The 27,674-nt window shown below is 48.0% G+C and overlaps 1 protein-coding gene across 1 annotated transcript; it reads right to left on the reverse strand.

Annotated features, from left to right (window-relative positions):
• Window positions 1-396: 396 nt before the first annotated feature.
• On the reverse strand, window positions 397-21,202 carry LOC111144349 (CUB domain containing protein 1). Its single transcript, XM_022498610.1, has 7 exons — window positions 20,840-21,202; window positions 19,513-19,881; window positions 9,472-9,693; window positions 8,051-8,431; window positions 5,318-5,683; window positions 2,802-2,889; window positions 397-811 (listed from the first exon to the last, which is right to left on the reverse strand). Exons 1-7 carry the CDS (start codon window positions 21,195-21,197, stop codon window positions 397-399), a joined length of 2,199 nt encoding a protein of 732 aa, XP_022354318.1. The 5' UTR covers window positions 21,198-21,202.
• Between the last annotated feature and the right edge of the window lie 6,472 nt (window positions 21,203-27,674).

Here is a 27,674-nt window from a genome sequence, read left to right on the forward strand (position 1 = left end):
AGTGGGAGCAGGGACCTTGGATGGGCTCTGAGGGATTGGAATTGTTGCCCTGAAGAGGTCCAAATCCAAATCCAAGTCCAGACCTCGTTAACATCCTCGTGCTTGGCGACTCACAGCTCTCCCCTCTCATTACGGGCTGGTTTACAACTCAACCCGAGTTTAGAAGGACATGGACTGTGACGATTGTATCCAGGTTGGAATTCATCACTTTCAACATCCCATCATTGGAATGAATCCACTTGGGACTCGGAGGTCAGTGGCATCCTGAAGAACCTCCTGCTGTTCCTTCCATGTAATTCCTCTTTAGGAGGAATTAAATCCTAAAGAGGAATTTAGGATTCTCAAATCAATGCTTGAGACCCCTGTTTTAGGCAAAGTCTTCGGGATGGGTCCAAGTTACTCCCCAGGCCCCTCTGGCTCATGGGTGTCCAGCAAGGGAATGTCTGTGTTCCCGTTGTTGGGGTGGGAGAAGGTATATGGTTCACTGTCAGACTCAGCAGGGAAGCCAGCAGATGGCTCGTCTGTGGTCAGCTTTGCAGTTGGGGCCCTGGAGTATACCAGGGGTGGGGAGGGGGGGCAGTCCCCTGTGGGCCCCTGGAAGGGCCGGTAGGTGTCCACCTCTGGCTGTAGGAAGGAGCCATTGGAGTCCTGTAGGAGATGCCCGTACACCATGGTATCATCGATGACAGCGTACACGTGGGAGTCACTGTCCTTTCGACCTTTCTGAAACTTTTTTGGCTGCATTGGCATCTGGGTGTTGATGTTGCCATTGTAGATGCCTACAGGCGGGCCTTTGTTTTCCTTCTTTTTCCTACCGAGAGAAGGGGAACAAGACAGAGTCAGGAAGAGCAGGATATTAGCTTGCTCCATTTGCATAACCCTATTGGAACTGAGGCCCTTTGGGGTTCTCGTATGGCCCCCCCAGGTCCCTCAAATCCCTTAGCCCTCGAAACTGAAACTACTGTCTTTGCGGGAGCATTTAGAAGGGACCATCTTCTGTCTCCAGTCTTCACAGCGGAAACAGGGAGCAGAGCGTGGTTGAGAGAGGGCAAGTTTAACACTGCACTTGGATTTGCTTCAGTGGACGCAGGGTATCCAGGGGTGGGAACAGCTGACAACCAGCCCGTCTTTGCTCCGAGAAAGGATGGTGGCCCAGGCCGACCACATCTGGTGTGGTCATGTCCCCGCCAACCCTCTAGCACGCAGTCTTTCCCGTAGCTAATGCTTCATCCCTCTTTTGCATGGGTACAAGCTCTGACCATCTGGATTCTAAATGATAGAACAGAGGGAGACTCGGGATGCAAGGCTGTGTCTTAGTTTTTAGCTGGAGTTGGGGACAGTGGGACTCACTATTAGCAGAGGGATCCAGGAACAGCCTGCATAAAGGGACAGAGCTCAAAAGAAGACAACATTCTGGCTGGGGCCCGCCAGAGCTCCTAGCAACGCCATTAACCTTTGCTTTGTAATGTTCTTTGGGACTTGAGTGTGGACGGGCATTAGCACTCTCCATGGGGGAAAACAAAGCTTCGCCCTCCATCTCCATGAGCCAAAAGCAGGGGACGCTGGCTTTTTAGCTGACTCGTGATTCAAATGGAGGACATTAGCTCAATTAACATAATGGACCCTATAATGCACTGAGAGCTCACTAATTGTGGACAGGCTCCCTGTCCTTTTCTGAGATAAAAATAATGTACTACATTCAGCTTGTAACACTGGATCTCTGGCTAGGATGATGGGTTCCAAAGGCTCCCACCTGAAACCCTGAGATGGACACCCCTCCCTTTGTGCTTCACGGAGCCTTGATCGTCTCCACCAGTGTTCTTCTCAGGACAGAACCGGGGCAGTTTAGAGATGGAGGCAAGGGCTGGACCCTCCTCTCACCCAGTTCCCCTCCTGAAGAGGACACCATGCTTCCTGATCTGGGTGGCAGAGACAGCACCACAGACAAGAAAGTTTCCTAGAGAAACCATAAAATGAAAGAAGTCCTTTCCCCCTGTGTGGATTTACACAATCCCATTTCTTGGAGAAGAGGCTTTTCCCTGGATCTGCCACAGGTGGCCCCTTCCCTATCACTAGAGACGTTTCTAGATAGTCTCACTGTGGACTGGGAATTTTAGTTGTTTGCTCACGGCCCCAGTTAAAAAAAAAAAAAAATCTTTAGCTTGTTGCAAGGCTGAATCGCGCTAAGGAAAGCAATTTCACTCTCCCTCACGGCTTTAATCAGAAATACGTGCAGAATTGATAAAATCTAGTGGCAGCCCATATTCTGTCTCAAAAGGTCAACGCTTTGGTCATAAAACAGCAGCTGTCATCCTGAGGGGGTGGAAGGTGAGATGAATCAGGTCTTCCTTCCTTTCGCCCACGGGGCTCACTTTTTGGCGCCTGTCTGGAGTCCCATAAGTAAGCACAAAAAAGTTTAAGAAACCGGAGGAGAACCAGCTCAGGTGGCATGCATTCACTCTCCAAGTGACAGAGGATGCAGGCTCAGAGACCTGGGCTGGCGGGACTGACATGAGCATTTTCCTGCTAAGATCATCCCCGATGACCAGTGTCCAGTAAATGACTCCCAGGGGACTCATGCTGAGATAGTTGCGTAAAAATCACAGGCTAACATGTCGCCAGCCACATCTTCTGTCCCTCCCCTCCCAAGCATAACTCACATCTGGCAATATTATTCAACACCGATCCCTAGGAGAGGAATGGGAAGCCAGAAAAGAAGTCAGTAATTAATGACAGCTCTGGTCTGGGTGATCTAAGGAGGTGTCAGATCAGCCAAAGACAGTTTGAGAAATTCCACCTACTTCTTTTTCACAAAGCAAATGATGAGTCCGAGGGCAAACAGCAGTAAGGCGCCACCTCCCACAACCGCAATGACGACGACAGTCAGGTCTGTGAGCAGAGACACAAGGAGGAGGGATGAGGAGACATGGGGGTGGTCAGGTGGATGAGGAACTGGGGCAGACAAGTCTCCAGAGATGGCTGCCATTCCTTCCCTCCCTCCCCGTACACAGACGCTGCTCCTGACAGCGAGAGGAGCCTATGTCCCTTCTTCTGGACTCTTCTCGACTTGCCGGTGCTGGAGTCCTTTAGAGGCCTGACAACTTCCTGTAGTTTCTGTCTGAGGGAGAGCCAGTCAGTCACCATGTAAGAAGTCTGAGGCCGCCATCTTGTGAGGAAGCCCAAGCCAACCGTGTGGCTACTCTGTGAGGACAACGGACCAAGGAACCCAGCTGAAGGCTGCCGGTGTCTGTCCCCATATGACCCATCCCTAGCACCTTCTAGCTGTTCGAGGCATCTGGCAGCAGCCCCACGTATCTAAGAGCAATATCTGTCCAAATTCCTGACCCATGGAGTTTCGAGCAAACAAAGTCTGCAGTCTAAGCTACTGAGTCTTGGGGCTGTTTGTTAGGAGGTGAAAGAGAACGAAAACAAACTGGGAGCCCTACTGGCTCCCTTCCAAAGGCTACTCGGGGCCTACCCAGGGGTGTGTCTGCCCAGGCGCCACAGCCTAGATGGGAGAGCAGAGCAGAGGGCTATAGGGGAAAGCAGGGAAGCCAAAATCAGAAGTGAGGGTGCTAAGGACAGGGTTGATCTATCTGTGCTGTCCTTTTCCTATGGTTGTACAAAGGACAGAAGAAATAAATCAGACAGGGAGCCCTGTGCCAAACAGGGATTTAGAAGTTCTTGCTTCAACAAGAAAGCAAAAAAGAGAGAAATCAAAATAGAAATAAATGGGGAACTATTTGGCTCAGTCCATGGAGCATGCGACTGTTGATCTCGGGCTTGTGAGTTTGAGCCTCACATTGGGTGTAGAGATTGCTTAAATAAAGAAATAAAACTTAAAAAAAAAAAAGTAGAACTAAATGACAGAAAATGGATGTAAGAGAGTCAGAAAACCCAGGGCCTAACCTGAGAGTTTGGGAGAGCTTCTCACTCATGGCTTCTGGTTCACATCAGTTCTCTTGATGCTAACGGGTGTGTGGCCTTGGGTGGACACATAGCCCCTCTGACCGCCAGGAAGGGAATGGGCCAGGAGAAGCGACCTCCACGGTCCCTTCTGGTTCCAACACTCTGGGATGCTCTATGACTACCTTGGAATAAAGGCAAATGCGGCCCCACCACAATTGCTGTGCCACACAGGCATTTCCTCACTGGAGACTCGTGGGCAGATCCTGCGACTCTGAGCAAAAGGCCTGCCACCAAGGGCATCTTGTGGATTCCCATGTTTCCCTGGACTCAGTAAAAAAATGCCAACGCCAAGGGGTGCCTGGGTAGCTCAGGTACTCGAGTGTCTGACTATTGATTTTGGCTCAGGTCATGATTGTGGGGTTGTGAGACCAAGTCCTGTATTGGGCTCTGTACTCTTAGCACAGAGTCTGCTTAAGATTCTCTCTTTCTCCCTCTGCCCTTCACCCTGCTTACGCACACACACACACATCCACACGCACATACATACTATCTCTCAAATAAATAAATAAATAAAATCTTTAAAAAAAAATAATGCCAGTGCCAAGTTCTGTGTCACACTTTCCAGGTCCCCACATTTGAATCCCCAACACTTGAAATCCTAATGATACTTCTATGAGGTAGTTTTTACCATCTACCCTCTAAGATGCATAAGGTGAACAGAGTGAAGAGCCTTCCCCCACGCCAGAGAGAGATTAATAGTAAATGACAGTGACAGATGGATGATAAGATTGTCCTAGTTCTCCCCATTTCTCCCTGAACCATGTCCTATACTATGTGACTCTGCAGATCCTTCCACCAAAAGGGGAGTCTATCTGTCCATCCCTTGGATTCTTTGGCAGACCCAAAGAATTCTGTAGAAGGGATGGTGGGAGTTCCTAACCCAAACATCAAGAGACCTTGTGTGCTTCCTCCAGAATCTCTTGGATTTCTCTGCCTCTGCCATGAGAACAAGGCCCAGGCTGGAGTGACAGTGAGCATGGGGAGGAAAGCCAAGGAACCTGGTTATTCCAGCAGATTGTGGCTATGCCCATATGTGTGAGAGTGCATGGCCAAGACCAGCAGAGTCCTCTGGCCGCCCACAGCTGCCTACAGGTGCAGGAGTGAGTGAACCTGGATAAGCCCAGCTCACACCAGCATCACCCAGCCAATGTGTGAGCAATAAGAAATGACTGTCTTTAAGGCCCTGAGTTCTGGGTGGTTTGTTATATGGCATGACCAATGCAAATGCTGACTGATACATGGACACTCAGTCATGTTTTCTGACTTGCCTCACAGGCTTGCCCCCTACCCTTCAGCTGCCAATTTGCTGTCCACCACCACCCTCCCACAAGACCTTGCAGGCCCTTACCCATAGTCCTTGGGGTAAGCAACACCCAGAAGAACAGGTCCAGCTGCTTGCCACTCACAGGGCTGCAGTTGGAGATGTTGACCCAGAAGCTGTGGTGGTGGAAGCTTGGCTTGGGGAGCACCTCGTCCTCCAGGCTGAAGATCTCCTCTGCCTTGCTCCGCTGCTCCTGGATGATCATGAATGCACGTCCCGTCTGGCAGACAACGCCGGTCCTCTCCTTGAGGAAGGTCAGGCAGGCCACCTGGTTGCTGGGCACACTGATGTTCCAAGACACGGACGTGAGGGATGGCAGTCCCCGGTCCCAGTTAGGGCTCCTCAGGTAGACCTTGCCTTTTGTGTCTGGGGTCACTGTGAAAATACCTTCCTCTGCAGGAAAGGGGAGAGAATCCACACAAGATGTTTCACTGAATCAAAACTGATGTTAACCTGTCTAGACTTTTTCTAGAGTTTTCTGCAATGACAGAAAAGTTCTTCACAGGCTCACCCCATTTTATTAGGCTTTGCAGATTCTGCCCCCACCCCAAATTGGAGATTTGTGGCAACCCTACATTGAGCAAGTCTATGGCACCATCTTTCCAATAGCATTTGCCACTTTGTGTCTCTATGTCACATTGTGGTGATTCTTGTGACATTTCAAACTTTTTCATTATTGTATTTGTTACGGTGATCTGTGATTGGTGATTTTAACTTGCTGAAAGTTCAGATGATGGTTAGCATTTTTTAGTAAGGAAGTTATTTTTTCTTTCTTTAAAAGACTTTATTTTTAAGTAATCTCTACATCCAATGTGGGGCTTGATCTTACAACCCCGAGATCAAAAGTTGCACACTCTACCAAGTGAGTGAGCCATGCAACCCGGCAATAAAGAATTTTAAAATTAAGGCATGTACGTTGTTTTTTTAGACAGTGCTATTGCACACTTACTAGACTACAATGTGGTATAAATAGAACTTTTATAGGCACTGGGAAACCAAAAAACTCATTTTGCTTGCTTTATTGAGGTCTGGAACCCAACCCACAATATCTCCTGGGTGCCTGTATCTGCACTGTCCATCCAAGCACGTAACCATCACCATGTGTGTTTGTAGAAGACCCAAAGTGTGCTTGTGACCGAGGAGCTGAATTTTTTTATTTTGCTATTAATTTAAATATAAATTGCCACACAGAGCCCGTGACTATTCGTCAGCCCAAAGATTAGAGTCTCAGGTGAGGTGTTCAGGTTTTTTTAACAAAACCAACCAACCAGACAACAATAACAAAACCCCAGGCTAGTTGGCTAAACTGCAGGTTATCTCTAAAAGCTTCCTTTCAGAAACACCCTCCATGCTTAGAGTCACCCTACGCTCTGCTCCACAGTGGGACCGGTACAGAGGGATTTCTATGTCCGAGATCAAACCACTCTGGTTCTGGGAAGAATGGTAGAAATGCAAAGCTGAAGGCCTCCGACAGACACGTCAGCTGACCTTCAGGTGAGATGAAACTCCAACATTCCACACTGAGGAGGGTATATCTCGTTCTCTAAGTCTCCCTAGAAGGAGTTTCTCAGGGAGGTGTGGGGACATCAGGCAGCCTGGACTGACCTTAATCTTATGGCCAAAGATTCTTCTCCCTTCCCACTCAGGTCTCTGGGAACAAAGTATGAAGTAAACCTCAGATAAAAGTCTTGGTCAATTTTTTTTTTAAAGAATATATTTACTTATTTGACAGAGAGAGAGAGACGCAGCGAGAGAGGGAACACAAGCAGGAGGAGTGGGAGAGGGAGAAGCAGCCTTCCCGCTGAGCTGGGAGCCTGATTCGGGGCTAGATCCCAGGACCCTGGAATCATGACCTGAGCCAAAGGCAGATGCTTAACTACTGAGCCACCCAGGCACCCCAGTCTTGGTCAATTTTTTAAAAAAATTTATTTATTTATTTGACAGACAGAGATCACAAGTAGGCAGAGAGAGAGAGAGAGAGAGAGACAGACAGACAGACAGAAGAAGGCTCCCTGCTGAGCAGAGAGCCCGATGCGGGGCTTGATCCCAGGACCCTGGGATCATAACCTGAGCCAAAGGCAGATCTTAACTACTGAGCCACCCAGGCGCCCCAGTCTTGGTCAATTTTTAAATGGTCTCTGACTTTGAGCCACTTGTAACGGCGACTGTGACTTTGAAAACCAACCACGGGGAGCTCACTGTTGCAAGGGATTTAAACCCCACTCACTGCCCAGCACCCTGAAGATCAAACACTAGCCTTGTGGGAGGGGTTGTGCCCTGTGCTGTGAACAGGACCCTGGTGCTCTGGAGACCCATCTCTCCCCAGCCTGCCTTCCTCTGTGCACTCCACGTCACATTCCGAATTGTCGAAGCCGACTCACAAAAATGCCTGGGTAAGGATTTTTATGCTCCCACCTTAAACATCCAGGAGTCAGGAATATCTACTTAGCTCTCCTCTAAGCCCCTGCCTGCTTCCAAAAAAGGCTTGAATTTGATTATTTGTTCTGCTGCCTGCCAACGGTCACCTCCCACGGTCAGAGCCTTATTTTTAACTCCCGGGATTTTCCACACTAGGTGAATGGCGGAGTCCAGCTGAGGTCACACTACCTTCCAGATTTCTGGTGAGAGGACCCGCCCACCCAGCTCTCCCAATTCTTCAAGCTGACAACTTAATGGTGGACGATCCCAGAAACAAAATGAGAGGGATGCCCAACCAAGAAATGGTCAGGGAGATGTGGCGAGAGAGGGAGACCTCCTTACCTTTGAAGTACGGTATGAAGGACACGGTCAGACCCTGCCTGGCGGCCTCTCGTTGAACGTTGGGGGCAAAGGTGCGGAGGGTCACTGAGATGTTCTGCTTCACCTGGATCTGCTCGATGGAGCCTCCGGGGCAGAAGGAGCCAAAGTAAAGGTCCTGGCCGGGGACGGCGCTGGCCACCAGGTATCCAAAGCTTGTGTTGCAGACCTTCTCCTGAGTGTGCTGTTGGAGCTTCTGGGCGGGTACCAGCACAAGGCTCAGCCTGTTCTTGGGGACCAGCAGCTTCCAGGAGAAGTCGTGCAGCTGAACAGGCAGGTGGAGGATGTCCCCAGGCACCTGGAGGGATTGGGACCTCCTGTGGCAGTACCGGGGGTCCGTGCAGCCTGGAAAATAGGGACTCGTGGTACCAGGAGGGGAGGGGACCAGCCGTGTGACCTCCTCAGCTGTAGAGACTGCCCCAGGCTTTCTTGCTTTTCCCTTTGGTCTCTTCTCTCCCAGTCTGTCCCCAACTCCGGGCTCCCTGATACTCCTTTTCTAGCTGCCCCTTTCACCCTCTCAGGTTCTTACTCTGCCTGAATTTGCAGACCAACTTCTGGGGAGTACTGAGGGTTGAAAAGAAGTGTGTCAGCCTCTCTTCTGAGGCTGAGTCTCAGATGCTAAGTATGGGCTGGGCACAGGTTTTTTTTCCCTCCGCCCTGCTTCCCAGCGTCCTTGACTGTGGGGAGGTAGCTTTGTGCAGCGGTCAGAGCAGGGGTGGGGTTGGGGTAGGTATCAGCTCGCAGCCCAGCTCTGCCACTTCCTAGTGGGCAGCCTGCCTCGAGTCTTGTGGCCTCAGCTGTTGCATCTGTAGAAACTCTAAGGCCATCCATGTTGGAGGTCACGCAGCCCAGCGGGAAGGGGACTAGCAGTTTTCCTGCCCTTCATTCATCAAACGTTTAGTACGTGACTAATACATGTCTAGCACTGCCAGGGGCTCAAGGGACCAAAAAACAAACAAACAAACAAAAAACCAGAACAAGCCACAATGTTTGACCTCAAGACTCTCAGTCTCAAGCAAGAGGAGACAAGTGCACAATGAGTGTGGAGGCAGGGTTGGGGGGAGTGGAGGATGGGGAGGCTACACGGAGGAGGGGATCTCAGGAGAGATGCTGGAAGGCTGGGCAGAGGACACAAGCATGAACTTTGGGGTGCAATGCACTTCTGAAGGATGCCCATTCCCACTGAGCCTCTGGTCCTGGAAGGGCACGTTTTCACCTCACCATCTGCTGCCTGCCCATTGCTCACTCTGCACCGTGATGGTGGGGGGGCATCTCTGATCTTACTATTTACAGCCTACCCAGTGGACCCCACTAAGAAGATGGGGGAGCAGGGAAAGTTGCCCCAGCCCCGGGTAGGGGAATCATCCTATCCCAGGGGGACGTACTTAGGGTTTTCTCCCCATTCATCCACAGGCGAGTCAGGTTATCACAGAGGAAGGAGATCTTGTGTTTGGAGCCGGACGTCAGGGTGAGGTTGGTGGTGCAGGTGCGGGACTCCAGACACACGAAGCAGCCGGGGACAAACTTGCGGCTAAGCTTAACGGGCCGTGGCTCAATGGTGAGCGACAGCGTTTGCTCGTTACTCAGGTCGACCAGGTAGATTTTATCTGAAACCATGAAGAGAAAAGAAGCCTGAGGCATGGATCAGCAGCCACTCCGTGAAGGGGCAAAAATTAGCACAAAACCTCTCATGGCTGGGGAGCGTTGGAAACACGTTTTATAATTAAGAGAATATACAAGTGGACGCCTGGGTGTCTCAGTCAGTGAAGCGTCTGCCTCTGGCTCAGGTCCTGATCCCAGAGTCCTGAATTCAAGTCCCACGTCGGGCTCCATGCTCAGTGGGGAGTCTGCTTCTCCCTCTCCCCTCCCCCCGCCATTTGTGCTTGTTCTCTCTCTCTCTCAAATAATAAAATCTTAAAAAAAAAAAAAAAAGAACATACAAGAACTCTAGAAGAAATTTAAAAGGAAAAATAACTGACTGAATTTCTACCACCCATATTTAACCGTTTTTACTTCTTCAAATTCATTTTAGTCCTTGTTCATATGCATGATTTTCAACTGCTTAAAAGTATAGTATATATAATTTTATACTCAGCTTTTACCTTATTACTTTACACAGGTTTACTTATTTTTCCATACAGTTTTCATAGTCACGAGTCTTTGAAAATATCCAGTAATTTAGTGGCTGTGTGATAGTTAACAAGTGAGATTTACGACTGTTTATTGAAACAGTCTCCTGTTATGAATAGTAATTAGCAACAGTATAGCATTAGCATGGGGATAGAAGATTCATAGATATTATATTTCTTCCAAGATAGTATTATTATTCACAGATATTATATCCATTGATATTATAATTTAGTCTTTAATAAATGCTGTACTTCAAATAAGTGAGAAAAAGACAAACTGCGCCTGGCTCGGCTAAACTATCTCTCCCATTAGTAAAAGAATAAAATTAGACTGGTATTTCAAAGCAAGGAGAATATCCTTATAAATGTGGAGGTCAAACCCTAAAAGAAGAAAAGTTTAAGTACCTGTCTGACAATAGGTACTGAAATGTTGAAGGACAAGGGACACATTGGGGGAAAAAAATATTTGTCACACAGATGGATTGAGCAGTTCACAAAAAAGGGGAAACTGAAATGTTCACAAATTCAAAATATAAAGCATTCTTAGTATCATGTGCAGTATCACTTGTCATCGCAGAAAAGCAAATTAAAACACAGTGTAGAGGGACGCCTGGGTGGCTCAGCGGGTTAAGCCTCTGCCTTTGGCTCAAGGCATGGTCTCGGGGTCTTGGGATCAAGCCCTGCATCAGGGTTCTCTGTTCAGTGGGGAGCCTGCTTCCTCCTCTCTCTCTGCCTGCCTCTCTGCCTACTTGTGATCTCTCTCTCTGTCAAATAAATAAATAAAATCTTTAAAAAACAAAAACACAGTGTAGAGGGTGACATTGAAAGGTTGCATCCTTGGGACCCCAGCGGTATGACTGGGGAATACAAGCTCATGTTTGCACTGCAGCTCTGGAACTGTGGAAAACCAGACACCACATAATACGGGAAGGGTTAAATACTCTGTGGAACATTCATGGATGGAATGTTACCTAGCATTTAGAAAGAAAGAGGGAGATCTAGGGGAACCTCGGTGGCTCATTCGGTTAAGCATCTTTGTTCGGTTCACATCATGATCCCTGGGATGGAGCCTCACGTCAGGCTCCCTGCTCAATGGGGAGCCTGCTTCTCCTTCTCCCTCTCCATCTGCCGCTACTCCCTGCTTATACGCGCATGCATGAGCAAGCGCTCTCTCTCTCAAATAAATATATAAAATCTTAAAAAAAAAAGAAAGAGGGAGATCTAAATATACCAATCGAAGAACTTCCAAGATACAGTGTTGACTAAAACAGCAAGTGTAGAACAAATGTTGACTGTGACACCACCCGATTATACAATCTCGGCATCAAAAGTAATCACTATTTCTACGTGTATATACTTATGTATGGAAATGAAGAGAAACAAGATCTGGAGAGAAATGCAACAAATCCGTAACTGTGGTTACCCCAGGAAAGGAGCCAAGCGTGGGGTGCCACACACGATTTGGAATACCTCTTGCTTGCTGACCGAGCTTCTCTGGAGGGTGATCTGATCAGACTGCTTCCTGAGGAACCCATAACATATACGTGTTCAACCTCTTCTCTCGGGTTGGTTGGATTCCCCCAGAGAAGAGCCCGCCATCCACCAAATCGAGGAAACTCACTCAGGGCTTCCCACGAAGGAAGCAGGATGGGGCCTGGAGTCCGGCCCATTAACCTTATTCAAGCTGCCTGTGTCCAGCACCTTTACCTTCAGTGCAACTGGGATCTTTGGTTCAAAAACTTCCCTACTCCAGGGAAGAAACTGGGAGGAGTGTTCCTGGGCTGCTTGGTGGATCTGGGGCTGGAGTGGCTTCTCCCACTTTTCGCCCTCGTTCTGAAGGTGATGTGTTGCCAATTCCTGCCTTGGAAAGTTTCTTCTCGATGTCTCCCACTATAGGATTAGACTTTGCACTTTTGGGTCTGCCGAATCAGTTACGCCTCTATGTCCCATGCTGGGAAACGTTAGAATATTGTTTCCTTTCTATGTATCATTTCCCTTGGAATTTATGCTTTTAGAAATGTTTTAAATGCCATGACAGTGTGGTTTAAGAAGGAAGCGAATCTCTCTTTAATGGGAAGCCCTCATTTTCCAATTAGTTGTCTGTTTTTCCCATCAGAAAGTGAATTTCAGGAATCTCCATAACCTGTGTATCTTGCACATGGTCGAGACCCCTTGATGTGTTATTTTGTTAATCCTCATGACGTGCTTGAGAGGGCGTGTGTCAGTCAGCTCCAGCTGTTATGCTGCAGTAACAAATGGTCCCCAAATCTGAAGGTTTAGAATAACCAAGATTCATTCTTCATTCCCCTTACATAGCCATTGTGAGCTGGCTGTGGCACCAGAGCTTGTCTTTTTAGTTCTTCTTCTTCTCCTTTTTTTTTTTTTTTAAGATTTTATTTATTTGAGAGAGAGAGAGCGTGCGCGCGCACGCACATGAGTGGGGGGAGGGGCAGAGGGAGAAGCAGGATCCCCGCTGAGCAGGGAGCCTGACCTGGGACTTGTTTCCAGGATCCTGGGATCAGGATGGGAACTGAAGGCAGATGCTTAACCTACTGAGCCCCCCAGGCATCCTGTGTCTTTTTAATTCTGAGATCTGGGCTGAAGGAGAAGGCTCTGTGACATGTCAGTCTCCTGACAGAGTTTGAAAGGTGAACCATAGGATGGGTGGTGAAGCTTCCGCTTGGAAGGGGCATACTTACTTCTGCTCATATTTCACTGGTAGAAGCAAACTCACGTGGCCAAGCCTGTAGCCAGTGGGGCAGCAAATCTAATCCTCCCCCAAAAGAGGGGGTGATGATTTGGGAATAAATATACAATCTAGAGTAGTAGGCTTCCTCACCCCTATTTGACAGACAGGGAAACAAACACCAGGAGATGGTGGGACTAAGATTACAAAGCCTGAGCTCTTTCTGACCTCTGTGGACCCCAGTTTCCTCTTCTCCAGCCAGTGGCTGGGCAGAGGAGACAAGAAACCATGGGAACCCTGGGCCTGGCTTCTCGAAACTCCTATATGGATGATGTCCCCTCTGAAAAAAATGTATCAACAGCCATCTGATCCCAAGATGAGAGCAAAGCTGTACCTCGATGTGCGTTAGAAATGCACCACATTGGGGTGCCTGGGTGGCTCAGTGGGTTAAGCCTCTGCCTTCGATTCAGGTCATGATCACAGGGTCCTGGGATCGAGTCCCGCATCGGGCTCTCTGCTCGGCAGGGAGCCTGTTTCCCCAACCCCTCTCTGCCTGCCTCTCTGCCTGCTTGTGATTTCTCTCTCTGTGTGTCAAATAAATAAATAAAATCTTAAAAAAAAAAAGAAATGCACCACATTTGTCAGACTTGCTGTAGTTCAAGGACAGTTCTTCAAATATTGACCTATTTTTACGGCCCCCACTGTACTCCAGGACCTTTTCTTTGGGAAGTTCAAAATTTAGATTTGTTTAAGGTAATACTGCCTTAATCATGTCAATTTTTATAAACTACAAATCTGAAGCCTAGAAAACTAATGTAACTTCTCCCAAGTCACATAGCTCACTAGTAGCATTCTGACTCCAAAACCCACTAACCACTGGCTGTAGCTTTCCTTGACTTTTTTTGGTCACGTAACTTACATATAATAAAATGCACAGACCTTAAGTGCTCAGTGTGATGAGTTTTGTCAGCTTTCTATATTCATCGTATCTATCACCCAGAGCAAGATCTAGAACATTCCAATTATTCCAGCAAGTTCCTTTGTGCCCCTTTGTGGTCAATTCCGCTTGACTTCCAGTCATGCCCCATGAAGGCCATCACTTTCTGATTTCTATCACTGCAGAGTTCACCTGTTCTGGAACTTCCTATGAACGGAATCATACGGTATGTGCTCCCTCCTGTGCGGCTTATTCCCCCTCAGGAAAATGTACTCAGTCGCTTTTTTCCTCAGAAAAATGGATATCAGTCGCTTTTTCCTTGTCATCATGGAGTGGAGTTCCACAGAATGAATTTACCACACTTGTTTGTTCCTAGATTGATGGAGATTTAGGTTGTTTCCAATGACGAATAAAACTGCTGTATACATATTCTTCTATGGATCTTTGAATAGACTTCTGGTTTCATTTCTCTAGGGTAATTACCTAGGAGGAAAATTTCCGCCAGATTGTTCTCTCACGTGATTGTACCTTGGTGCCCATCTGCCGACCGTGTGTCCGGGTTCCAGTGCCCCACGTTCTTGCCAACACTTGGTGTGGCCAGCCTTTCTTATTTTAGCCATTCTAGTGCACATGGAATGGTCCTGTGGTTTTATGGTTCCTATTTCCTTTGAAAGTCACTGTAGAATGATCAAGGGAGAGTGATGAGACACCCTGCCCTTGAGCCAAAACAGAGAGTGGAGTTTGTTGAGGAAAATGATCCTGATTCTGGGGCAAGACAGGCCTTGCTCCGTGGGGGCATGTCTGGAGGACCCTGGCCTCCGTGCTCACACACCGCAGGGGTCCAGCTTTCCAGTTCTGCAAATACATCCCCTTTGTTAGTCACTTGATATGGCTTCTTTTCCACAGTTTTGGTTGGCTCTCAGGATAGACACAGTAAATTCCCATGCTGCCTAAGGCATGTGCTCATAGGTGGCTTCCGGGGTCTGGGCAGAAGGGAAGTTTGTGTCCCTCACCTGTCACAGGTGGGGTGGTTTAAAGGGAAATGTCACCATCCACATTCCTAAATCTATGGAAAGATAAGACAGATTTTACTCAGTGTCGCCTGTGTGCTCTGACAAGTGGCCTTATCCTACCCTCAGCAGGAGGAGCAGGAGAGGTGCGAATGTCACCAATTACAGCTGAAAAAGACCTCAGAGAGACTCCAAGCATTTGCTCAAGGCTAGGAACCTAATGGATCGTTTCCTGCGGCAAGAGAATCCCCTATTTTCTCTACAACATGGCACACATTTCCTTCCTGTAATAAATACCTGGGCTGGAGATTTGAAAAGACACCTCCCCTCTGCCCCCATAAAAGGACAGTCTTTCACTGTTTGATCCTTATTGACACTGGAAACCCTTGATGGGATTAGCTTATGGACTGAAGTTTTGAAAAGGCCTCTAATGACTTTTGTGGGGTCTGTAGATAGAAATTTCTCACTTTATTTATTTATTTATTTTTATTTATTATTTTTTTAATAGACAGAGTGTGTGTGTGTGCGTGAGTGTGCGTGAGGGGGGTGGGGAGGAGCAGAGGGAGAGGGAGAGAGAGAATCTTAAGTGCCGAGCCAGACTTAGGGCTCGATCTCACGACCCTGATATCATGACCTGAACTGAAATCAAGAGCCGGATGTTTAACTGACGGAGCCACCCAGGCATCCCCGAGATTCCTTACTTTAAAATCAGAATGGGCTCCATGGGAATAAGAGGCCACCATACGGGTAAAATGTCAAATGTCAATTTGCCAGGACAAATGTCAGACTCACAGAGCTTGAGTTACCCAAAAAGACAAAAACAGAATGAAGTCAACGTTTTGTTAAGGGCTCCGGGTAGCTTCTGGGGGTCTATAGGAAGAAGCCATATGGCTGCTTCCCCAACCAGCATTTACTCAGACTGGTTAATGGAAACCTACAGTGTAACAAGCTGGAAACTCCTGTTCATCTACCTTAGTTGAGTCACAATAACCCAGAAGCCCATGGGTTCGGAAGATACTCGTTCATCTGGTATTTTCAGAGGAAGTGACCACACCTTCAAAAAGCTGGAGGGGGACGCATAAGGCAGCAGGTTTGCAGTCTGTCCGGGCTAACGGGAACCATATGGTTGGGCAGGTTACTATTCACTGGTGGGACCGGTATCCCCAGGGCCATTGGACCTTGCAGAAATGATATAAAAAGAGGAACAGGCTGTAGGAGACAATAGAGATGTTGTTTCTCTACCGTGACTATGAGGATGAAAATCCAAGGGGGACAAAATTATTTTGTATATTTCTAGGAAGTGATGGGGCACTAATACCAGGTATGACAGGGTAGTACGGTTGACCCTTGAACAGTGCGGGGTGAGGGGCGCTGACTCCCTCCCACAGTTGAAAGTGTCCATGTAACTTTTTACTCCCCCCCCCAAACTTAACTACTAGTTAGGGTAGTTAACATAGCCGATTAACATGTATTTTGTACGTCATATGTATGAGGTACTGTATTCTTATAATAAAGTCAGCTAGAGAAAAGAAATTGTTATTAAGAAAAGCATAAGGAGGGGCGTCTGGGTGGCTCAGTTGATTGGGTGTCTGCCTTCAGCTCGGGTCATGATCTTGGTGTTCTGGGATCAAGCCCCATGTTGGGCTCTCTGCTCAATGTGAAGCCTGCTACTCTCTCCCCCTCTGTGCTCCTCTCCCTGCTCACGTTTGCTATCTCTTTCTGTCCAATACATACAATCTTAAAAAGAAAAGAAAAAAATCATAAGGAAGAGAAAATCCTTTTACGGTATTATATTGTATTTATTGGAAAAAAAAAATCTGTGTACAAATGGACCCATGCAGTTCAAACCCATGTTGTTCAAGGGTCAGCTGTATTGTACTATTAAAAAAATTAAAAATAAAGAAGAGAGTGTAGAATGGAACACTGAATAACAAGATTTGTTTGGTAGAGATGAACGTGAATCGAGCTCTTGAACCCAGCTGAGCTGTGTGCTTTGGGCAGCCTAAGTGGTCAGTGCTCACAAACATGGCCACAGGGCCAGGGGGGCACTCGTCAGGCTCAGGGCAGCCCGCATGCCTCATCCCACGGCATAGGATATCTGTGGCCAAGCCATGGAAAGACACCCCTGGAGGGCTCCTCCTAGTCTACTCTGGGTCTAGTTTGAGCCTATCTGATATATTATTAAAATTATTGTTTTTTTAATTTTTTAAAAAGATTTTATTTATTTACTTGATAGAGACACAGTGAGAGAGGGAACACAAGCAAGGGGAGTGGGAGAGGGAGAAGCAGGCTTCCCGCTGAGCAGGAGCCCAGGCACCTGCCTATCTGATATTCTTAAGCAAAGGAGAAACAGAGTAGGAGTGCCTGGGTGGCTCAGTCAGTGAAGTGTCTGCCTTAAAGACTTACAAAGGGCCTGGAATGTGCCAGAAACCATGGTGAGTGTGGGAAGATGGAGGAATAAAACAGATTCCTGACTGGGAAGAATTTAGTGGGACCCAGATGTGCAGACAGATCGACATCACGGTGTGTGATGAATGCAAACCCCGCCCCCACAAGTGCACTTGGAGTCGTGCCTTTGGTTTGGACGGTTGTTTCTTCTGCTGGGGACAAAGGGGGACAATCAAGGGGCAAGGAGCCCTGGCCTGGGCAGCAGGAGGGAGGCCTCCATGGGAGGACCAGCCGCAGGAGGTTTGCCTCCCTCCTCACTCTTGCAGGAAGGAAAGGCAGAGGCTCCTAACCGAGGCACTCAGTCTCCTGAAGCATCTCCCCGCCCCAAACCTTCTTCTTTCTCATTCCAAGGCCAAGAAAGAGCAGAAACAGCACACAGAGCCCCTGGCGGTGGCAATGAGGGGGCACCAACCATCTGGGCCTCCCCAGTACGCTCCCCAGGCTCTGCCATGAGTGTCCTCCTGGAATTCCTGCCAACCTGCTGTGCGTTTCCAGCCTTGAAGTCCTGGGAGTTTCCAGGACCTCCTGCAAACCTTTTCTGGGTTGTGGTCTGGTGAAAGCCAGTTTAACAATTTGATGAGTTGCGGAAACCAACTCAGCTCTTGTTCCAGGCAATGCAATAAATCGGCAGCCTTCCCCGCAGCAAAGATGATAAACAAATCCCTTGGTCTCCTAAACGCAAACCCACACCATCTCCAGATGTTTACATGGCTGTTTTCAACATCGGGATGATGCAGTTGTGATAGTGGAATCACAATGTGTTGGCGGACACACACGCACACAGTGATGCCATCTATATGGTTATTGTAAATCAAAAGGCATCTTAGGTCATGCTGGGGCCGCAGCTTCCGGAAAAACCCAGAAGGTATTCCCCAGGCAGCATCCGCGGGGCAGCCCCTGCTGTGGGTCCCACACGGTGGCGTTCCAGATATTTATCAGCTCTACTGAAATAAACGTCATGTTGTCACTTAGCCATTTCTGTCTGGCTCCGTCTACTTCCCGGAAGTAAATACTGATCGAAACAAGGCCGAGAATCAGTGCTCGGGACAGAACTCCTCTTGAGCCCATGTCATGGCCTCAAGACCATCAGTCACACCCTTGGTCCTTCATAGACTCTAGCTGATAGACAGGCCCCAGGAACAGCCACTCTGAACTCCTCTCGGACCTTTGGTTTCAATAACTACACTGCCCCCCATGGAGCCAAGTTCAAGGAGGCACTCGCCCTCAGGGGCTGACTTTGTACGTACACCACCCTGAGGGGGATCATCTCCGTCTCAGAGGGGGTGCCTCCTTCTGTGTTGCATGCTGGGCACTTTGTCCTAGTCCTGGCCCTGATGCACCTTTTCTGGGTTCACGGCATCTCAGTAAATGTGTGTAAAGGGATGTGCAACCTCGTTCTCATCAACATAGCTGGGGTTCAGAGTGACCCAGAGCACGGGCTCTCGGTTCTGAAGTTTGCTCAGTTCCTGACAAGCTGCGTAATGTCGGGCTCGTTCTAAACTGTCTCTCAACCTCCTGTTTTTTCACATAACTGAGGATAACTCCTGCCTCCCCTATAAGGTTGTACTAAGGCTTAGCTGAGGCTAAGTGGCGTGCTTAGGTCAAGGCTCGGCACGGAGTGTGTGTGTGCATGGTACGGGGCACTTGGCCAGTTAAACAGGGTCCACCAGCCGACGGTCCTGGTGCCATTCTGATTCACATGGAGGGTCAAGACAGGTGATCCAGAAAGTAACCTTCTGGGGATGCCTGGGGGGTTCAGTCAGTTAAGTGTCCAATTCTTTCACTCAGGTCATGATCTCAGGGTCGTGAGATAGAGCCCCACATCAAGCTCTGTGCTGGGTGTGGAACCTGGTTAAGAATTTCTCTTTCCCACGACCATCCCCCCACTGCTCATGCTCTCTCTCTCTCCAAAAAAAAAAAAAAAAAAAAGAAAGAAAGTAAAAGTAACCTTCCAACCCCTTTGTTTAAAAAAATAGCCTGCAATTTCCCATTTGCTTCTTACTGTGTTGAAATGGAGCGCCATGCCGGGCATTCACCCATGAGCCTGTTTTACTGCCTGGCAACACACTTCCTGAAACTCTTCTAAAGTCCAGAGTCCAAATGTGCCCAAAGCCACAGATGAAAAATAGGAAAGGGACCTCACGCCACGCAGACTATCCAGGAATGAAAGAAGGAGCTGGAGGAGGAGGGGGGAAAGGAAATTGGGGCTCACTTACTGCTTTCATTTTGTGGATGTTGGACCAAAACTTGAAACTGCAGCCGGAGGACCCCTGGGTTTTGGGCATCTTGGTCACAGCCCTGCAGAGAGAGGTTGAAGTTCCCGGCCATGTTCCCGGGCTGCTTGTCCTCCAGCCTGAACACCTCAGGGTTGGTGGTGGAGCCCGGGATGTAGTACTCAACCCGCTCCTCCTTCTTCTCGCAGTTGGAGACGTTGAAGTGAAGGAAGGAGACGCTCGCCCGCAGGTGCGCGGGGACGACAAACTGCCAAGTCATGAGCTCGTCCTCGGGGAAGCCATCTGGGTAGTTGGCAGACATCAGCGTTGCCGAACCTTCACCCTCAAACACAGATTCTATGATGCACAGTCCTGTCGGGAGTCGGACCCAAACGAGAACAGGAGGCGATTAGACCCTGTCCCAGACCCTAACCCCGCTGGAAAGGCAGCAGGGTAAGGAAGCTGTGAGAGCAACGCTCAGGTCCTGAGCTCTGGGTGTGGTCTTAATCCCAGATAAGGATACGTCTGGGGTGCACGACTAAATGTTGAAGGACCGACCCAGCAGGGGGAAAAAATCAAAGCCCTAGTTTGTAGTGTCTGCCCATTTCCTTGTTGTGAATACTCCCACCATGGCTGATTTCAAGCCACCAACAGGATATGAATGTGGAGTTTGGAGCAGATGGGCAGTAGTTTGCTGCTGTATGGCATTTTGGCCACAGAGGTACAATCGATATCAATAATCTCAAGGGTATGGGTAACAGTCAAATGCAGCAAAATAATTAGGAGGCGATGAGTTTTGAGCATCTATTACCTTTGTTTCTAAACAAATTTATTCTCACTGTAAGTTTATACCATTTTATTTCTATGAATGGCTCCATTTAGCATCAGCTCACAAAATTCCTGAACGTTCAACCACCAGCTGTCATGAACGGGTGTGAACTGGCTCCAGCACACCGAGGATACAATTACGGGAACGGTGAAAGGGCTCGAAGATGGGACAAAGAAATCATCAATGGGGTAATCAAGGGAGGTCTGCAGATCCATCCCACTTCGTATTCTGAAAACAAACCTCATGGGCACAAAGGATCAAGGAAAGAGAGTGGCCACACAGTTTGCTTAATAGAGAAGGCTGGGTTCACACCAGGGGATCTGCACCACCTCCAGAAGAGTGGGATCTTCCTTGGAGGAATTCAGGAGGAATCATACAATAGTGCGGACATCCGCCCCAGACCTAGAACAGGGGGTGGAGTTTGTAGGTTTCAGCCTGCGCCAAACTGACGGGCGGGGGGAGTGTGGAGTGGGGGGCGGCAGAGATGGAGGGCGCGCTTACGTTTTATAGAAGACCGGTTTGCAATGCTGAAGCCAGAGACGTTCCGGTTGTGGAACCAGGGCAAGTGCAAGGCCATTTTCACCCCTTCTTGCATTTTGATGCGGGACACCGTGCCGTTGCTGCAGAAGGTCCCGATCTTGACTGTGGTGGCATCAATGCGGCCGCTGATGGAGTGAGTGACTCCGTCTGGACAGCTCTCCCCGGGCCCAATCTGCCTCAGGCGAGGGATGGAGAATTGCAGCTCTAGACCAATGCTCTTGTGAGCTTTGACGTCCCAGACGAAGGTTCTGTTGAGGGTGGGCAGCGTCGATGTTGAGGGCTGAAGCTGGACATCCCCAAACGGACAGGGGCCTGACATGCAGTCTGAAACACAGTCACAAAAGCAAGTTTGGTCACCAACGGGACCTCTCCAGACCCCCGGAGCAGATGCTGCCTGCCCTTGCCTCCCTCAACAGGCAGAGGCATGATCTCCTGGCTGTATAGGTGCTAGAGGGGAAGCTGGGGGGCTGCGGGGAACCCCCTTGGGCCAGAGAGCCTGAAGGGACCAACTGCATCTCCTCCCCTCCCAGGGTGGGTAGCAGCCCACAGCCAATCACTGTTCCCCAAGGTAGGGGTGAAAAACCCTGACCTCCTTGTTTCAAGGGACACAGCCTGGCAATGCCCACATCAGCCTGTAGCTACACTTCAGCTAAAATCACACTTCATTTACTTCCTCCCTTGGCTCTATGTTCTCACGGCTTCCTCGCTTCCTCGCACCCTCTGGACAGATGACTAAAGAATCCCCGCATCAGGCTCTGCTTCCAGAGAACCAGACGCAAGATATCTCCTAAGTACTGTGTTTTCCAGACTTAGTAAGCCAGATGGGGGCCCTTTGCAATGGAACCTGGGCTCTGGGATACCCCACGTCCCCCTGGGTCTGAGATAGTCACAGTCTCACAGTTGTGAAGGCACAGTGCTGAGCTCAGCCTTTTTTTTTTTTTTTTTTTTTTTTTTGTCAGAGAGAGAGCAAGCACAGGCAGACAGAATGGCAGGCAGAGACAGAGGGAGAAGCAGGCTCCCCGCCAAGCAAGGAGCCTGATGTGGGACTCGATCCCAGGACACTGGGATCATGACCTGAGCCGAAGGCAGCTGCTTAACCAACTGAGCCACCCAGGCGTCCCTGAGCTCAGCCTTTTAAGATTGCTTTTCCCATCAATATACCGAGTACTCGGAACTTACAACCCCCTTCAGGGCTGGAACCCGGAGGCACAGTTATCATTCTGCCTCAGGGCTGTCATGCTGCTGTTTTACGACCAGTGCTGTTGAATTCTTTTTTTTTTTTTTTTTTTTTTTTACAGGCAAACAGCTAATGACATCCTTTGATGTATCTTGTTTCCTCAGCCTTTTAAAACGAAGCAAGAAACATTACTCTTAAGGAGAAAATGAGCCCGTAGGAGAAGTGATAGAAGCCAAGCAGAAAAGGGAGACTTTGCTGTGTCTGGTGCAGGGAATCCTAAAGGCCCAGTGGCTTCTGGCTCTGGAACAGGAACTCTCCCCACCCCTCGTGCTGCTCCAGTGGGGTGTCTGAAAGGACCACCAATGCAAAGTGGGATCACAGGAGAATTTCAGAGCTGGCTAGGACCTCCAAGGTCATTCCTGCCTGAACTCTCAGTTTTTTTTTTTTTATAAATCTTTTATTTATTTTTTTTTAAAGATTTTTATTTATTTATTTGTCAGAAAGAGAGAGAGAGCACAGGCAGACAGAGTGGCAGGCAGAGGCAGAGGGAGAAGCAGGCTCCCCACAGAACAAGGAGCCCGATGTGGGACTCGATCCCAGGACGCTGGGATCATGACCTGAGCCAAAGGCAGCTGCTTAACCAACTGAGCCACCCAGGCATCCCTGAACTCTCAGTTTTGCAAGGCGGTCCTGGAGTCTGGGTGACAAGCCTGTTTGCAGCGCACGCAATCCCAGGACGAAAGCCCAGGCTTGTGTTTGGTCCACCCGAGTTCTTGCCAACACATCGTGCTGCCTTACCCATGAAACGGGGTGAGATGATAAGGCAACGAAGGTAGCTAAAGCTAGATTTTGTGTGTGGGTAAAGATAGGAACTATTTTCAGGAGCTCACTGAAACTCCATTATATCAAGCCATCTCTGGGGCACCTGGATGGCTCAGTCGGTTAAGCATCTGCCTTCAGCTCAGGTCATGATCCCTGGGTCCTGGGATTGAGTCTCACGTCCGGGCTCCCAGGTCAGCAGGGATTCTGCTTCTCCCTCTGCCCTGCCCCCTGCTCATGCTTTCTCTCTCTCTTTCTCTCACTCTCTCTCAAATGAATAAATAAAATCTCGAAAAAAAAAAAAAAAAACCCAACAAAAAAACCACTCCTCTCAGGGTTTTCCAGCCACACCTCCAATGTGCCCAGGGCCACATTGATTGGCTCCTGCTGGGCTCTCATGGGATCTCTTAACCCTCTTAGACAGTGAGGGTTTTGTGTTTTGTTTCGTTTTGTTTTGTTTTAGCGCCCTGGTACATTTTGATATTAGGTTTGTAAGAATCTTATTACATCAACTATGAAAATTCACCTCTTTCTGTGTTCTAGAACAGGGGTCACCAAATCACAGTTCATGGGACCAGCTCAGCCCAATCCTGGCCACCAAGCACAAACATGTGGGACATCACTGCCCATGTTTCCCTATTTGTGGTTATTTCCTCCTGTAACAGCAGAGCTCAAGTGGTTGGTTTGGAGACGATCTGAGATTTACTATCCAGCCTTTCTCGGAAAAGATTTGCCAGCCCTCCTCTGGAATGGTTTAAATATAAGAACTTATCTTCTCCTTAAAACTTTAAAGGATTCTCTATGAAACCGTGTCTAACTGACCCAAACCCTGCTTTCCTCCATCTTGGACATGGTTTCCAACCTCCTCCTTGGTTATATATTTATTTAGATCTCCTAACTTCATAGGAGTCAATCTGGCTCATTGCATTTGTCCCCCAAATTAGTCCTTTTATTCAGATTTTCACACTTATTATCATAATGTTTTGCATAGCCTATTTTAGAAATTGTCTCTGTAAATGTCATTCAGTCAACATTTATCCTTTCAATGCTGTGTATCTGTGTATCTGTATGTTCTCTTTCTTTTTTTCCTGGGGAATAGTCAGAGATTTGTCTATTTAATTAGTCTTTATAGAGAACAGTGCCTTAGCTTTAGTTATCAGATGTAGTTGTTTTTTTTTTTTTAAAGATTTTATTTATTTGACACAGAGAGAAAGAGAGAGAGAGATCACAAGTAGGCAGAGAGGCAGGCAGAGAGAGAGAGGGAAGTAGGCTCCCTACTGAGCAGAGAGCCCGATTCGGGGCTTGATCGCAGGACCCTGAGATCATGACCTGAGCTGAAGGCAGAGGCCTTAACCACTGAGCCACCCAGGCCCCCCTATCAGATGTAGTTTTTTTTTTTTTAATTTTTAAAATTTAAAAAATTTTTTAAAAAGATTTTATTTATTTATTTGAGAGAGAGACAGTGAGAGAGAGCATGAGTGAGGAGAAGGTCAGAGAGAGAAGCAGACTCCCCATGGAGCTGGGAGCCCGATGCGGGACTCGATCCTGGGACTCCGGGATCATGACGTGAGCCGAAGGCAGTCGTCCAACCAACTGAGCCACCCAGGCGTCCCCAGATGTAGTTTTAAAGCTGCTGGTAAATACTTTAATTTCTCTCTCTTTCTTTTTATAGATTTTATTTATTTGAGAGAGAGTGAGAATGAAAGAGAGCGAGCATGAATGGGGGAGGGTGGCAGAAGGAGAGGGAGAAGCAGGCTCCACACTGAGCAAGGAGCCTGCCACGGGGCTCCATCCCAGGACTCTAGGTTCAGACACTTAACTGACTGAGCCACCTAGGCGCCCTCGTTTTCTGAACTTCTTCCCAAGGTTTATTTTACTCCCTTTTCTTGCTTATCTATTGTCTGATTCATTTATTTTCAATGAAAAGCAAAATAAATTTTCTGAGTATGGCTTTGATTGGATCCCAAATCATGTTCTCCTCATTGTTACTACATCTAGGCTACTAGTTGGCATGCCCACCTTAAAGCAATTAGGAAATTCTACATTTAATTCTCTCTGCCTGGTGCTTATATCTTGTGTCAATCTCCCTCCCATCCCAAGTTCAAATGACGAAGAATAACAAGAGTCCCACATAGCTGTAGTTTGTTACCTTGTGTGTCAAACATTTTTAGGTCATTAGTTTATCTCACCTTCAAAAGAGCCCTGCTGGTTGGTACATTGACTCTTATTTTATAGAAGAAAACACCAAGTCACAAAACAGTTAAGTGACTCATTTAAAGCCACGTGGTGAGCTCACATGATAAGGAGCCTGAAGCTTAAAGCCAGACCCAGCTCCCTCAGCCTCAAAGCTGCTGTTTTCCCCACTGTGCCTCTTGGACCCACTTCCCCAGCCTTATGTACCCAACTGTCCGATTTCTTTCCTTCCTTCCTCCCATCCCTCCCTCCTTCCTTGCCTTCCTCCCTCATTCCTTCTTTCCCTTCCTTCCTCCCTTCTTTCCTTTCTTTCTTTTAAGATTTTTACAGTAACCTCTATACCCAACGTGGGACTCGACCCTACAATCCCAAGATCAAGAGTCTCGAACTCCATTGATGGGACACCCAGGGGTCCCTCCAATTTCTTTGCCTTCCCGCTCCCTTGCTTTCTGCTCCTTGTCAGCAAAATTTTAGCTTAGAATTTAATTAGTTTAAATTTGAATTAAATTAGCTTTCAAGCTTTAGTTCAAACACTTTAAACTTAGCACATCTGCTGGAGCTTTCCAGATCTATAGCTCTGTCAAGAAACAGTGTGGCACAATGCTCTGCAGAGCACTTGGGTTCTTGCCCTGCTGCTACTTAATAGCTATGCTATCTTAGGCAAGTCAGTGCCTTTGTGAGTTTCTCCTAGGGCTGTTTTGGAGCTTCAACAATGTAACCTGTGTAAAGGGCTGAGAACCACCAGCAGCCACATCACAGCTAAAAAGTGTGAGTTTCAGCATTAGAGGCATTTCCCCCATCCCAAAACAGGGGCAGGGAGGCCAAACATTGGTGAGTGTGTACTTACCGATATTCTTCTGGACCTCAATGACAAAGTGCTTCTCTGGGTCATGGCAGGTGAAGGAAAAGACCTCTTTTTCTCCAGATTTGATGGTCAATGAGGTTTTATATTTTTTAGAACTACTGATGTAACAGGGCTTCAGCGGCAGGGGTCCCAGGGGTGAGGTCCCAGGCTTTATGAAAACCGTAATGCCACTTCCATGCGGCAGGGCAATCTCAGAAACTCCTGGAGGAGGAAAGAAAAACGGAGTGAGCAGGGTGATTTATTTAGGTCTCCCAAATTGCTGCTGTCCCCTTCCGTTGGTGCAGGAAGGATGCTCTCTTTGACACCTTTGTTCCCTTCCTCCAGGTCTGAGAAGGGGTGTGTGGGGGGGTGATGTAACATGACAGTGCTGTCCTTACCAATGAGAAAGAAGATGCCGGTTGCTGATGGGGTGTTGACATGCGTCTCGTTTGCTTTATGAATTTTTCTAAAACTTAAAAACACTAGACCACAGCCTAGATGTTTTGAGCAGTATGTGTTCATACCCCATCTGTGCAGCATTACATAGCAATCAGAGGAATTGCCACACCCCGTCTCCATATTGACTGTAGACCAAAGTCCACGTACAGAAACTGTCTTCCTCTCTGGGGACGTATTTGTTTGCAAAGAGCTGCTGTCTCCCGACCCGAGTGCTTCACATGCCCAGTATATATACACACACAATAGTGGAGACTAGGGAAAAATTTTTTTTAAAGATTTTATTTAATTATTTGAGAGAGAGAGAGAGAGAGCTTGCATGAGTAGGGGGGAAGGGCCGAGGGAGAGGGAGAAGCAGGCTCCCCGCTGAGCAGGGAGTCCCATGTGGGGCTCGATCCCAAGACCCTGAACTCATGACCTGAGCCGAAGACAGATGCTTAACCAATTGGGCCACCCAGGTGCCCCTAACAATGTATTTTTTAAAATCAACTTTATTGAGATATAATTTATATACATTAAAAAGGGCCCACTCATTTTAAGTGTTTTTTTTTTTTCATTTTAAATGTTTTAACAAACGTATGTACACATGACCACCACAACAGTCAAGGTATAAAAAATTTTCATCCCTTCTAAATGTTCCTTTAATGTCCCTTTACAGTCAACCTCGGCTTCTGGTCCCAGAGAACTCTCCATTGCCTGATCCAGACCTTCATTTAAACAGAATCCTACAGCATGTTCTCTTTTGTACCTGGTTACTTTGCTCAACATGTTTGGGAGTTTACTCCGTGTTCCCGCAGGGATTCATCATGTGTTTCTTTTTACTATCTGTTGCCTGTATCAACTCCGGTTTATCTTGTTGAGGGACACACACTTGTTGAGGGACATTTGAGTGCTTTCCAGTTTCTTTTTTTTAAAGATTCTATTTATTCATTTGACACAGAGAGAGAGAGGCAGAGAGAGCACAAGCAGGGGGAGAGGCAGAGGGAGAGGGAGATGCAGATTCCCCGGTGAGCAGGGGGCCGGAAGTGGGGCTCGATCCCAGGATCCTGGAATCATGACCTGAGCCAAAGGCAGACGCTTAACCATCTGAGCCACCCAGGTGCCCCTGCTTTCCAGTTTTTGACCAGCCACGTGTTTTCATTTGATCAAAACTGCTAGCTGCCATGAGAGTTTTGTGTGTTTTCCCTCCCACAGGAAGGTATGAGCGCACTGTGTTTCCTAGGCTAGCCGCTGTGTGTGATCACATGTTGGGACTTTTGTCAATCTCCTCTTGAACCTCTCCCCCACCTTGTTCACTCTGCTCTAGG

This window comes from Enhydra lutris, unplaced genomic scaffold (genome assembly GCF_002288905.1).
Source record: "Enhydra lutris kenyoni isolate GAN:26980312 unplaced genomic scaffold, ASM228890v2 scaffoldscaffold10, whole genome shotgun sequence".
Taxonomy (NCBI): domain Eukaryota; kingdom Metazoa; phylum Chordata; class Mammalia; order Carnivora; family Mustelidae; genus Enhydra; species Enhydra lutris.

Excerpts from the sequence above, each read along its gene's own strand:
- LOC111144349 (XM_022498610.1), bottom strand. The coding sequence starts at position 21,197 with ATGTCAGGCCCCTGTCCGTTTGGGGATGTCCAGCTTCAGCCCTCAACA. Across the intron at positions 2,890-5,317 it reads GCTTACCCCAAGGACTATGG|ACCTGACTGTCGTCGTCATT; the intron begins GTAAGGGCCTGC and ends CTCTGCTCACAG. Across the intron at positions 812-2,801 it reads ATTTGCTTTGTGAAAAAGAA|GAAAAAGAAGGAAAACAAAG; the intron begins GTAGGTGGAATT and ends TTCTCTCGGTAG.